At 47.3% G+C, this 13,671-nt stretch overlaps 1 protein-coding gene across 1 annotated transcript in view; it reads left to right on the top strand.

Annotated features, from left to right (window-relative positions):
• The first annotated feature begins 9,293 nt into the window (after positions 1-9,293).
• LOC144503059 (adhesion G protein-coupled receptor D2-like) overlaps positions 9,294-13,671 on the top strand; it is a 98,534-nt gene continuing 94,156 nt past the window's right edge. Inside the window, exon 1 of the mRNA XM_078227561.1 lies at positions 9,294-9,436. Within this exon, the coding sequence (XP_078083687.1) occupies positions 9,294-9,436 (143 nt within the window). The remainder of the gene's footprint in view (positions 9,437-13,671) is intronic.

The raw sequence follows: 13,671 nt of genomic DNA, 5'->3' as shown, positions 1-13,671 counted from the left end.
AAAATCTCACTAACTATCCTGGCTGGAGACAATACACATCTCTTTAACCTGTGCTTAACCCTCTCTCCATTCACATTGTCTGTACCTTTAAGACTTGATTACCTGTAAAGACTCGCATTCCAACCATTATCTTGTAAATCGAGTTTGTGTCTTTATATGCCCTGTTTGTGAACACAACTCCCACTCACCTGATGAAGGAGCAGCGCTCCGAAAGCTTGTGGCTTGTGCTACCAAATAAACCTGTTGGACTTTAACCTGGTGTTGTGAGACTTCTTACTGTCCTATAACCAAGCCAGTTCTGTATCCATCTAGCCAGCCCACCCCGAATCCCATGTGATTTTAGTTTTTGTACCAGTCTGCCATGTGGGACCTTGTCAAATGCCTTACTAAAGTCCATATAAACTACATCCACAGCCCTTCCCTCATCAATTATCTTAGTCACCTCTTCAAAAAACTCAATTTGGTGAAACATGACCTTCCCTGTACAAAATCGTGCTGCCTGTCACTAACTAGTCCATTTTCCTCCAAATGTGCATATATCCTGTCCCTCAGTATCTTCTCCAAAAGTTTTCCCACCACTAATGTCAGGCTCACCGACCTATAGTTTCCTGGATTATCCCTGCTTTCTTTCTTAAACAAGGGAACAACATTGGCTATTCTCCAGTCCCCTGGAACCTCACCTGTAGTCAAAGTGGATGTGAAGATATCTGTTAAGGCACCAGCTATTTCTCCCCTTGCCTCCCACAGTAACCTGGAATAGATCCCATCTGGCCCCGGGGACTTGTCTACCTTAATGCAATTTAGGACACGCAACATTTCCTCCTTCGATATATTGACATTCTCTCGAGTTTACACACCTATCCCTGACCTCAACAGCTGTCGTGTCCTTCTCTTTGATGAATACTGATACAAAGTACTTATTAAGGATCTCACCGGCTTCCTGGGGCTCCACGCATAACTTCTCTCCATTGACCTCGAGTGGGCCTACTCTTTCTCTTGCTACCCTCTTGCCCCTAATATATGCATAAAAAGCCTTGGGATTCTCCTTGACCTTGTTTGCTAAAGACATTTCATGGCCCCTTTTAGCCCACCTAATTCCACATTTAAGTTCCTTCCTACTTTCACTGTACTCCTCAAGGGCTTTGTCAGTTTTTAGATGCCTAGATCTATCATATGCTTCCTTTTTCCTTTTGACTAAGCTTACAATTTCCCTTGTCATCTGTGGTTACCAAATCCTGCCATTTCTATCCTTCATTTTTGCGTCATACCTGTCCTGCACTTCAATCAACTGGCCTTTCAAAGCTTCCCACATGCCAGATGTAGATTTGCTCTTAAATAGCTGCCCCCAATCCACATTCCCCAGTTCCTGTCTAATTTGGATGTAATTGGCCTTCGCCCAATTAAGCACCCTTACCTGAGGGCCACTCTTGTCCTTATCCTTGATTACCCAAAATCTTATAGAATTATGGTTGCTAAGCCCAAAATACTCCCCTACTGAAACATTGATCACCTGGCCTTGCTCATTCCCCAGTACCAAGTCTAGTTTAGCTCTCTCCCTAGTTAGATTGTCAACATTCTGTATCAAAAAGATCTCCTGGACACATCTAACAAATTGCTCTCCATCCGAGCCCCTGACTGTAAGGGAGTCCCAGTCAATATGGAGGAAGTTAAAGTCACTCACTGCAACTACCCTGCTTTTTTCATACCTTTTCAGCATCTGACTACACAACTTCTCCTCTGTCTCCTGCGGTCTATAGTACACTCCCAACATTGTGATTTCACCCTTCTTATTCCTGAGCTCCACCCACAATGCCTCACTACAAGATCCCTCCAATGTCTCCTCCCTCAACATAGCTGTGATGTGCTCCTTAATCAGCAATGTAACTCCCACATCCCTTTTGTTTTCTCTTCTGTCCCGTCTAAAACAACTATATCCCGGAATGTTAAGCTGCTAGTCCTGTCCCTCCTTTAACCATGTCTCCGCAATTGCAATAATATCATAATTCTATGCAGTAATCCAGGCTCTCAGTTCATCTGTCCCACCTGTTGTACTTATCATATGATCATACAGTGCAGAAGAGGCCTTCGGCCCCTTGAGTCCACATCAACACATTAGAAACATCTGAACTCCCATCTAATCCCATCTGTCAGCATTTAGCCCATAGCCTGGAATGTTATGATGTGCCAAGTGCTCATCCAGGTACTTTTTAAAGGATGTGAGGCAACCCATCTCTACCACCCTCCTAGGCAGCACATTCCAGACTGTCACCACCCTCTGGGTAAAAACGTTTTTCCTCACATTCCCCCCTAAACTTCCTGCCCCTCACCTTGAACCTATGTCCCCTTGTGACTGACCCTTCAAATAAGCGGAACAGCTGCTCCTTATCCACTCTGTCCATACCCCTCATAATCTTGTACACCTCGATCAGGTCGCCCCTCAGACTTCTCTGCTCCAACAAAAACAACTCAAGCCTATTCCAACCTCTCTTCATAGCTTAAATGTTCACCCCAGGCAGCATCTTGCACCCTCTGCACCTCCTCCGATGCAGTCACATCCTTTCTATAATGTGGTGACCAGAACTTCACACAGTACTCTAGCTGTGGCCTCGCCAAAGTTCTATACAACTCCAACTTCTCTGCTTTTGTAAGCCATGCCTCGATTGATAAAGGCAAGTGTCCCATATGTCTTTTTCACCACCCTACTAACATGCCCTTCTGCTTTCAGAGATCTGTGGACAAACACGCCAATGTCCCTTTGTTCCACAGAACTTCCTAGCTTGTGGTTGTGTAAGATGTATCTTTGGTGCATCGACTATGTAAAGTGAAGTTTGTCTTTTTATTTGAAGTATCATTTACTTATTAATTCATATTCAATTTGAGTTGATTCTGATTTTCTTCCCTAAAGGATCCAGGTGAACCAGGTGGGTTTTTGCAACAATCAATCATAGTTTAATGGTCACCATTACAGAGACTAGCCTTATAGTCCAGTTTTATTAATTGAATTTAAACTACACCAGTGGCTGTCATGGAGTTTGTACCCAAGTCCCGTGGACGTTGGCCTAGGGCTCTGGATTACTAGCTCAGTGACATATTGCCGCTACACCGCCATTGGGATGGCACGGTGGCACAGTGGTTAGCATTGCTGCCTCACAGCGCCAGGGACCCAGGTTCAATTCCGGCCTCGGGTCACTGTGTGGATTTTGCATGTTCTCCCCGTATCTGCGTGGGTTTCCTCCGGGTGCTCCAGTTTCTTCCCACACTCCAAAGATGTGCGGGTTAGGTGGATTGACCATGGGAAATTGAACCTAGTGTCAGGGGGATTAACAGGATAAATATGTGGGGTTACGGGGATTGTGCAGACTCGATGGGCCAAATGACTTCTTTCTGCACTGTAGGGATTCTATGATCCTATCTCCCCACAAAATGTACCTAGTGCTCCCCATATGAGTTCCTGAGCAATCCACCCAGGAGATGCTCCAACATCGCTCCTTTTAACTGAAAGAGTCTTTCAAAGGTATTAATATCTGCATTAAGTTTGACAAAACTAAAGGTAATGACTAAGAAACATATTTTATTTTCTACTGTACAGGAATCATAACTATTAATTTATAACTATTTATCATCTGTTTTGTATCTTACAACCAAATAATCCAAATGTGTTAAATTCTTGATCACATTTGTTTTAACAAATGTAACACTTTTGTTCAGCAACTTGTAAAGCAAACATGTGGGGGGCAATTCTCCCATTGCGACCCGCAACTTTTCTGGCGGGTCCGGTCGGAAGAATCGCACGTTGGCCATTTTGTGGGATTTGCAGGATTCGCGTGCGTCTCCCAGAGCCAGAGAACAGTCGCAGTAGGGACCGCGCTGGAAACCGGCGGGAAGAGAGGGAAGTAATTTAAATCTTTTTTTAATGTATTTTAAATCTATTTTACATGTGATTATCAGGCCCGGAATGGAACTTGTCGGGCTCAATAGCATCTCTCACCCCGCCAGGAGTACTTCATTCAGGCAGCATTTAGAGTAGCTCCCCACATTCGGGGAACTCGCGAGAGATGCCGCCGGAGTGAGGGGGAGGCAATTGGGGCCCCCCAGGGGTCGGAGCGGGGAGGTGGTGCCCCCTGGGCATGGGCACCCTGGTAGTGCCAGCCTATGCCCGTGGCACTGGGCATCAGGCAGTGCCAAGGGGGCAGAGTCTATTGTGGCCGGGGCCCAGGAGGCGATCGGTGGGGGTGGGGAGTCCCGCTGCCACTCCGCATAGGGATCGGTTTGGGCTGGAGGGAGGCCAGCGATCGGCGCAGGCTGGGGGGGTGGGGTGGTCTGCGGAAGGGGCCTGTCTCCCAGGGGGAGGGGGTCTTCCTCCCGTTGGGTGGGGGTCATTGGGGGAGGGGGGCTCACCACTGTTGGGTGCAGGGGACTGGACATCGGGGCGCTCCGGGACGAAGGGTGTCAGGGCTGGCCCGGGAATTGTCGTATGGGCCGCGGTCGGGCCGTGGGGGGGCATTGGAGGGGACAGCACTGAGGGAGTCCCGGGCTGGCTAGCGATCGATCTGGCCAGCAAACGGGAGACTGATAGATCGGGACCACTGCGCACGCGCAGAGTTCTGGAACTGTCAGACTCTGGTGTGAATAGGCCCCCCCCCCACCGCAGGTTTTTAATAATATTCACGATTGTGACCTCTGCATTGCACAGAATGTGGGAGATTCGGGTCTGAACTCCCACTGAAAAAATAGTCACGATCTAGACCAGTTTTCCCACCAATTCAGCACTTTTGGGAGAATCACTCCCCCCCCCCCCCTCCCCACCCCGCCCCCCACCCACTCTGTGGGTTCTGACACAATTTGCTGTCTTCTCATTTTAACTTTAAAGATTCAAAGGCTTCAGAATAGCAGTGCAGAGAGTTTTCCAGGTGCACAGGAAGTGTCCAGCAATTGGAAGAACTACATATGCAGAGTTTGCTGAAATTGTGCTACTAATTATTTATTGTCAATTAGCTGTAAAAAGCACTGGAAGTAACTGTTTGATTGCCAATATTGTGAATTTTAGTGAACATGAAAGTATTAGATAAAAGCAAATTACTGCGGATGCTGGAACCTGAAACCAAAAGAGAAAATGCTGGAAAATCTCAGCAGATCTTCCAGCATCTGTAAGGTGAGAAAAGAGTTGGCGTTTTGTCAAAATATTAAATTTAGACATTAAAAAATCGGTGTAGCACTGTCAGAGAAAATGGTCACTGCCAACTTAAATTTTGACACTCTTTTATTGTACTTTGGGTGCTTCATTCGACAAAGATTCATACCGCAGTAGATAATTCAAAAACACCCTTGTGAAGATGATCCAGGGAACATTGCACTACTTTCAGAATTTTAACTGGTGAGGAACATTAACATTCTAAAAGGCACCGCAAAATCAAACTGGTTTCCATGCAGTTTAAATGCACCCTTTTAGAAATTGTTTTTAAATACTCACTGCTGTTAGGGGTAACCGAGGTACACAAATGTTACTTTCCAAAGTAGAATTTTGGTGCTGATTAAATCAATTTGTTTCCGGGACATTTCCAATGATGCAATATATCAGGAAGGAGGAATCATAGGACAACAGGAGTAGAAAGACCATCCCAAAGATTAATAATTCTCATCTCCTGTAATAATCTATTCAGTTGTTTTCTGCTTTCTTGGGTCGTCGCCATCCTCTGAAAGGTAATCAGGTGCGATACCGTTACCCAGGCAATTCAATCAGGAGAGACAGGAGATAGGAATAAATTGATTGAAACCATCCCAAAAATCACTATTTAACATGCATGCTTCGGTTGGAGGCTGGGGACATGATTTCTCGTGAGGTGAATAGAGAGGTTGACGTAGCTCTGAATGGAACCTTTCATTCAGTGAAAGAATTATTGAAATTTACAGAAAGGCAGTGAGATATTAGTCAACCAAACCGAGGGACTGGAATGTAGCGAAACAATAGGCATTTACCCAGGATTCCCTCAACTAACTAAATTAGGCACCCAGCTGTGGGGGTGGAGTGCAACCTCAAATAATTTAGCGCTGGTTAAACTGAACTGTCAAACATTAACAGGGAAAAGCGGTTCCCCTGGAAGAAAAGACAATATCAAAATTTACCATGGATACGCACCATTGTTCACTATCCTGTAAATTTGGAATACACTAGCACCCTTCTAATAACATTCTATGATTTATGGCTACTTCTCAATTAATGGAAACATATTCATTCACCTTAGGCTGAAAATGTTTCTTTTTGCTTCTGTCTCACAGGACTGACTATATAAAATGTGCATTTAATAGGTTGTCATGGAGAGCGCTAGAGAGTATTTAGGCATGCCAAGAGAAACTTCATGTTAAGGGATGGCATAACATACTATTTTTCTGCACTAAAATGGCAGCTAAAATTCTTGCCCAAATATTTTACTCTGGAATGTTGTAAGTGACCCAGAAGCATTTTTTTAAATTTAGCTTATATTTAAGCTGTATATTTTCATCATCATAAAGGAATGGAAGTACAGAAGGGTTAAATTTCTCTCCCTCCTGTGTGCCCCTGAAATGATTTACCCTACCAATCATATGTGACATGTATAAACATGTTCTAATGCACCAGAATTGAATTTTAACAGAATTAATTTCAGGCTTCAATCCTTCATCTAGTCTGTTCCATAAAAATAGTTGTGCTGGTTGCAGCACATTGCATATCATGAAATGCAATGATTGCATAAACTTTTTTGTTAAGAAATACAGCTTAAAATCATTTATTTAAAGATAAAAACCTTTCTTCTCTAAACTCTAAAGTAACAAAATGTTGATATTCTGGAACTTGTTTTCTTAAAGGAATCATTACTTGAATGTACTGTGCCAATCAAATCAAAACAATTTGCATTGACATCAATTTTTTAACATGGAAAAACATGCCAAAGTGCTTCACAGAGATATGATCAGAATGGCCTACTCCTGCTCCTAATTCATACTTCCACATGTATAAAATGGACGCAAGGCCAAAGAAAAAAAGTAACAGGAGGGATGGTCAAAAGCTTGGCGAAAGAGGTGGGCTTTGTTGGGGGAGAGCAAGTGGATTGGCAGAAGGGTTAGGTAGGAGCATGGGGCCTAGGTGGCTGAAAACATGGCTGTTGTGATGGTGTGAAGGGAACGGACACCTGCAAAAAGTCAGTGTCAGACAAAACAGACAGTTTGGGACAGGTGGTGAGGCAGCTGGATGTTGCAGAGACAGGGAGCAGCAAGGTCATGAAGCCCAAAAATCAGAATTCTAAATTGGAGATGCTAGAGAACCGGAGTTGATGTAATTAGGTTAGCAAAGGCAGAGATGCAAAGTGAGTGGAACATAGTGCGGGATAGGACACGGGCAGCGGAGTTTTGAACGAGCTGAAATTTAGAGGGTGGCAATTTGGAAGTCAGGACAGTATTTGAATAGCTGGCTGAGCCTGGAAATGAGAAATGTAAGGATGAGATTTCAGTCGCAGATGGGCTGAGGCACATTTAGAGGCAGACAGTCTTGTGGAAGTAGGTGCATTTTGTGCTGAAACATGTATAGGCTCAGAACCTAGGGATCAAGTAGGATGCTGAGTTTGCATACAGTCTGGTCAACAAGAGAGGGATTTGGTAGTGAGGGTACAAACCGTTTTCAGGCGCAAAAACTTGGTAAAGTCAGGTATGAAGCGAGTAGCGCAATCCATGCCTGGCTCCGCACCGGTTCCCCCTTTGCCAAGGCCCAAAAATTGCCACGCTCAAAACAGTGTGAATGCAATTTAAATGCATTTGAATGCATTTAAATTGAATTAATGGGCCGCACGGACAACTTTACCGGCACTTCCCCCTTTACCACCGTGTTTGCCAATCTGGAATTGGCGCGAAACAGACATGCTCCATAAAAGTCCGATTTGGGGCTCTGTCAGTGAGGGTTAGTGAGGAGGTAAGTGTATAGCATCCGACGGCTCACTGCTGCTCACGGGTGTCCTGTTGTTGCGGCCATTCTCTTTCTCGGGTTGGTGGTGGCTCTGTGAGTGTGTGGGGGGGTGGAGGGCTGTTGCTCTGCAGGGGCTCCGATGTCCAACTTGCAGCACGGACCCGGATCTCAGCACTGACCTCGGGTCCTGCGGTGCTGCTGGATCCTAGTGCACTCAGCTCAATCCCAGCAGAAGGATGTGCACAAAGCCCTTGCAAATTGCACTGCTGCAGCCTCTCAACTTTGCAAGGAGCTGTGATTGTGGGGTACATGTGGCTCGGGGAATTGGGGGGGGCTGTGATTGTGGGATACATGTAGCTGGGGGAATTGGGGGTGCTGTGATTGTGGGGAGCATGTGACTGGGGGAATTGGGGGAGGCTGTGATGTGGGGAGCATGTGGCTGGGGGAATTGGGGGAGGCTGTGATGTGGGGAGCATGTGGCTGGGGGAATTGGGGGAGGCTGTGATGTGGGGAGCATGTGGCTGGGGGAATTGAGGGGGGCTGTGATTGTGGGGAGCATGTGGCTGGGGGAATATGGACAGTGACTGTTGATGCGCTGGGAGCAAACAGTGTTCCTTAATCTCTACACGTGTTCCTCTCCATCTCTCCCTGCCCCCACCTCCCGAGTGATGAGACGGCTTTACGATGCAACCAATCGAACTTTCTGTTCTTTTGGGTTGCTGCTGGAGCTGAGGAGGAGGAGCTGGAGGAAGAATTGCGGGCCCAGGAGGCCTGGGCCTTACCACTTGCAGGACTAGAGGGAAATGACCACCAAAGGCAGGAGGTGGCTGCCATTCACCCAGAGAGGGGGGTCGCAGGAGAAGGAGGGAGCAGGGATCCTGGCAGTTCCATGCACGAGTGTCATTTCAACAGATGTCGGACACCGTGTGCTGCCGATGTCTCTGCCTCCGAAAGGAGACAGTGCCACCTGTTGCAGGACCTGGCACCTAGAGGCAGTGGGGGGCACCCACTCTTGGTGGTTGTCAAATTGACGGCCGCTCTGAACTTTTATGCAACTGGCTCCTTCCAGACCCCTAGCGGAGATGTCCGTGGCATCTCCCAATCAGCTGTGCACATCTGTGTCAAGCAGGTCAGAGAAGCCCTGTATGCCCGGGTTGGGCAGTACATCAAATATAACCTGGGCCAGGCCCATCAGGAAGCCCGGGCTGCAGGGTTCACAGCCATTGCGGGGATGCCTAGTGTACAGGGGGCCATCGACTGCACACACGTCGCCCTCAAGGCCCCCCTACAGAATCCACGGAGATTCATCAACAGAAAGGGGTTCCACTCTCTGAATGTTCAACTCGTGTGCAACCATAACATGAACATTATGCATGTCTGCACAAGATATCCAGGGAGCGTGCACGACAGCTTCATTGTCCGGAGCTTGGACATCATGGAGGCATTTGAGGAGGAGCCCAGGCTGCAGGGGTGGCTCGAGGGTGATATGGATTACTCGCTTAGGTCATGGCTGAGGACGCCTGTGTGAAGGCCTGTGGCTGAGGCGGAGACCGGCTATAATGAGGCCCATGTAGTCACCCACGCGATAGTGGAGAGGTTTATTGGGCTCCTCAAAATGCGATTCTGGGGGCTGGACCGATCTGGCGGAGCCTTCCAGTACAGCCCAGTTATCTCTTCCCGCATAGTGGTCGTGTACTGTGCCTTGCACAATCTGGCTGTACAGAGAGGTGACCTACTGGAGGAGGAGGGGGACATGGAGGCTGACCAGCCAGGTGTCGCTGTGGAGGATGACCAGCAGGAGGAGGAGGAAGAGGAAGAGAAGGAAGAAGAGGAGAGTGCCAAGGAACACCAACCAGGCGCTGGAGGGCTGGCAGCCCAAATGAGGCATGCAAGGGTGGCAAGGGATCACCAGGCTGTTCACGCGCCAGGGGTTTGTGTCTGTGGGTTCCTTTCCCACCCTCCGCCCCCCCCCCCCCCCCCCCTCCGCCCCCCCAAGTTCCTTCTATGTCCTGCAACATTGTCACACCAGAGTGGGGGGCCTGGGTACTCTGTGTTAGCGAGTTTTTTGGCAGGCAGAAGGGTGATGACGTCTCGCTAAGCACCATTATGATGATGCTCTGGTGCAAACTAGTCTGACTCCTACCTGAACTCGCTGGCACCTCGGCCCACGTCTGTGTAGTGGGTAAGGTATCTGAAACCCCATACAGGGCCCTGGGGCGGGTGGGGGACAGGAGGGAATCGCTCGTGGGGTCTGGGGAACCAATGTCTCCTTTTTCTCAGTGACACAGCATTGAGGGGCCTCTCCAACTGACATCAACATGAAGTATCTGTCCGGTGATCATCAATGGAAGAGGATTCCTGTTCAAGACAAATCTGAGACAAATTAGTCACATGTGGGTGGTGAAAAAACATTTAATTGCAATAAAGATATTTAAATATGACGTTCTAACATAAAAACTTGTGAACAGAAAACGTTAAGGTGCTTAAATATCTTTCTAACTAGTGAAGCCTTTCGCCCGTGCCACCTCAGTGCAACTACAACTTCCTAACCTTGCGTGGCCTACCACTTCGTCTCAGTGACTCCCCAGAATGTACATCGGAGGTGGAGGGGGCCAGCTGCCTACCATACCCTGTGTCCTGTGATATGTGTGGCGGGAGTCCTTTGGAGGCCCTGGACCTTGAGGGCCCTGGCCTGCTTCCAGGTGCCTGGGATGTATCCATGGCACACTTTTCATCCCGCTGCCCCTGAGATGCCCCGGTGTCAGGAATGGGGGAGTCAGAAGGTGTAGCCACAGCCTCCTGGCCGGAAGGTCCTGGCATGGGCTCAAGCCCTTCCTCCTCCCTTGGGGTTCCTGTGAGTCCCTGGGTCACTCTATGGGATGGCAGTGCTTCTGCAGTGAGCTCCAGAATATCCGGCGTCACCTGGCACTGCCAGTCCTGGAGAACCACCGACATCCTACTCATGGTGGTCAAGCCCTCTGCGATGGCGACCTGAGTCGGGGGCCACCTCTCAATGACCACACCAAGTGCCCTCTGAGACTGGGCCACGCTCTGCAACCCGGCAGTCGTGGCCCTCTGAGACTGGGCCAGGCTCTGCAACCCCTCAACCATGACCCTCTGCGACTGGGCCACGTTCTCAAGGGCTGCTGCAGTAGCTGGCTGTGTCTCAGCGCTGTCCCACTGGGTCTCCTGCAAGCTCTTGAGCCTCTCAGCCATGGGGCGCAGAATCTCAAGAAGCTTGCTCAGTCCCTCAGCTGTGGCCTGCTGTGACTCGGCCAGAGCGATGGCCAGTCTCAATCGCAGTGGCTTGCTCAGTGCTATGCTACCGGCCTCTCCAGCGGGAATAGGCCCCACCCACTGATTTTTCGTGTGAATCATGCTAGTACACTCTGCAGTGCACAGAGTGTGGGAGATTCACTTTGAAACTCCTGCTGAAAAAACTGTGGGATTTACTCCAGTTTTTACGCGAATTCGACACTTCGAATAGTTTTGTGAGAATTGTCCCCATATCCTTGTAAATAAAAACTTATAAAAGTGTGTGAAGTGCACATAACTGAGTCCAGTTATATATTTATTTATTTATTTGTTCATGGCTAAGGGTGTCACTGGCTGGGCCAGCATTTATCACCCACGCCAGAGGGCATTTAAGAGTCAACCACATTGCTGTGGATTTGGAATCACATGTCGGCCGAACCAGGAAAGGATGACAGATTTGCTTTCCATTAGTGAACTAGATGGGTTTTTTAATGACAATCAAAAATGGTTCCACGGATATCATTAGATTTTTAATTTCCGATTTTTATTGAATTCTAATTTCACCATCTGCCATAGTGGAATTCAAACCCCAGACCCGGTCTCTAGCTTACTAATCCAGCAACAATACCACTATACCAATGCTTCCCCCTTCACCATTTGGCTTTCCAGGATATAACACTCAATGCTTTACAGCTAATGAAATAATTTAGAAGTGTAATCACTGTTGTAACATAGGGAATGCAGCAGCCAGATTGCACACAGTAAACTCCTATAAACAACAGTAAGATGATCATAAAATCAAAGAATACCTACAGTGCAGAAGGTGGCCATTCAACCCATCAAATCTTCACCGACCCTCTGTCAGAGCATCTTACCCATGCCCTATCCCCACAATCCCACATATTTACCCCGCTAATCTTCCTAACATACAAATTTTAGGACATTAAGGGGCAATTTAGCATGGCCAATCCACCGAACCTACACATCTTTGGAATGTGGGAGGAAGCTGGAGCATCCAGAGGAAACCCAAGCAGACAAGGGAAGAATCTGCAAACTTCACATTAACAGTCACCCAGGGATGGAATTGAACCCAGTTCCCTGGCACTGTGAGGTAGCAGTGCTGACCAATGTGCCACCCAGATATCTGACCAGACAGATAACCAGATATCTTAATTGAGGGATAAATATTGGCTGGAACACTGGGGTTGCTCCCTTGCTCTTTTTTGAATTAGTACCATAGGACAAGGTACATTGAAAGAAAGACTGGCTTTTATATAGCACCTTTCACAACATCAGGATGTGTCGACGCACTTTACAGCCAATTAAATACTTTGAGGTATGGTCATGCTGCAGTGAAAGCTCTCACAACAGCAATGTGATACTAAGCAGATAATCGGTTTTAATGATGTTGGATAAATATTGGCTGGAATATCAGGAGATCTCCTCTGTTCTTCTTCAAAACAGAGCCTTGGGATATTTCACATGCACCTGAGAGGGCAAATGGGCCCTCAGTTTAATGTCTCATCTGATAGACAGCGCCTCTGAAGCAAGACATTGCCATAAGACCATTAGACATATGAGCAGAATTAGGCCACTCGGCCCATTGAGCCTGCTCCGCCATTCAATCATGGCTGATATTTTTCTCATCCCCATTCTTCTGCCTTTTCCCCATAACCCCTGATCTCCTCATTAATCAAGAACCTATCTATCTCTGTCTTAAAGACACTCAATGACCCAGCCTCCACAGCCTTCTGTGGCAGAGTTTCACAGATTCATCACTCTCTGGCTGAAGAAATTCCTCCTCATCTCTGTTTTAAAGGATCGTCCCTTTAGATTGAGGTTGTGCCCTCTGGTTCTAGTTTTTCCTACTGGTGGAAACATCCTCTCCATGTCCACTCTATCCAGGCCTTGCAGTATCCTGTAAGTTTCAATAAGATCCCACCTCCTCCTTCTAAACTCCAACGAGTACAGTCCCAGAGTCCTCAATCATTCCTCATATGACAAGCTCTTCATTTCAGGGAACATTCTTGTGAACCTCCTCTGGACTCTTTCCAAGGCCAACACACCCTTCCTTAGACATCCAGTATGGAAGTGTCAGCCTGGATTAAGGGCTCAAATTGTCTGGTGTGAAACTGGAACCCACAAGCTTCATGACTCACAGGTGAGAGTGCCACCACTGGAGCCAAGGATGACACTTTGAGAAGGAGGGAGTACACATTTGTACTCCCCTGACTAAGGACCAAAATGTGATACACTACATGGATGGAAATATGAGGACAGTGGACAACTAACCCTCTGCCTTCACCAAACCATTCTATATTTGAATATATATTTTGAATAAAATGACACAGCATTGAGGATCCGAGGTTCTAAATTAGAATTATTTTAAATGTTTACTGTACACCGTGGGACAGTAATACTATGAACAATATGTACCAATGCAGCTTTCCACTCTATACCTTTAGCAACAAAAAAATATTTTG

This window comes from Mustelus asterias, chromosome 13 (genome assembly GCF_964213995.1).
Source record: "Mustelus asterias chromosome 13, sMusAst1.hap1.1, whole genome shotgun sequence".
Classification (NCBI taxonomy): Eukaryota; Metazoa; Chordata; class Chondrichthyes; order Carcharhiniformes; family Triakidae; genus Mustelus; species Mustelus asterias.
Note: the sequence above shows the minus strand (reverse complement) of the source record. Positions and strands in the feature narration are given on the sequence as shown.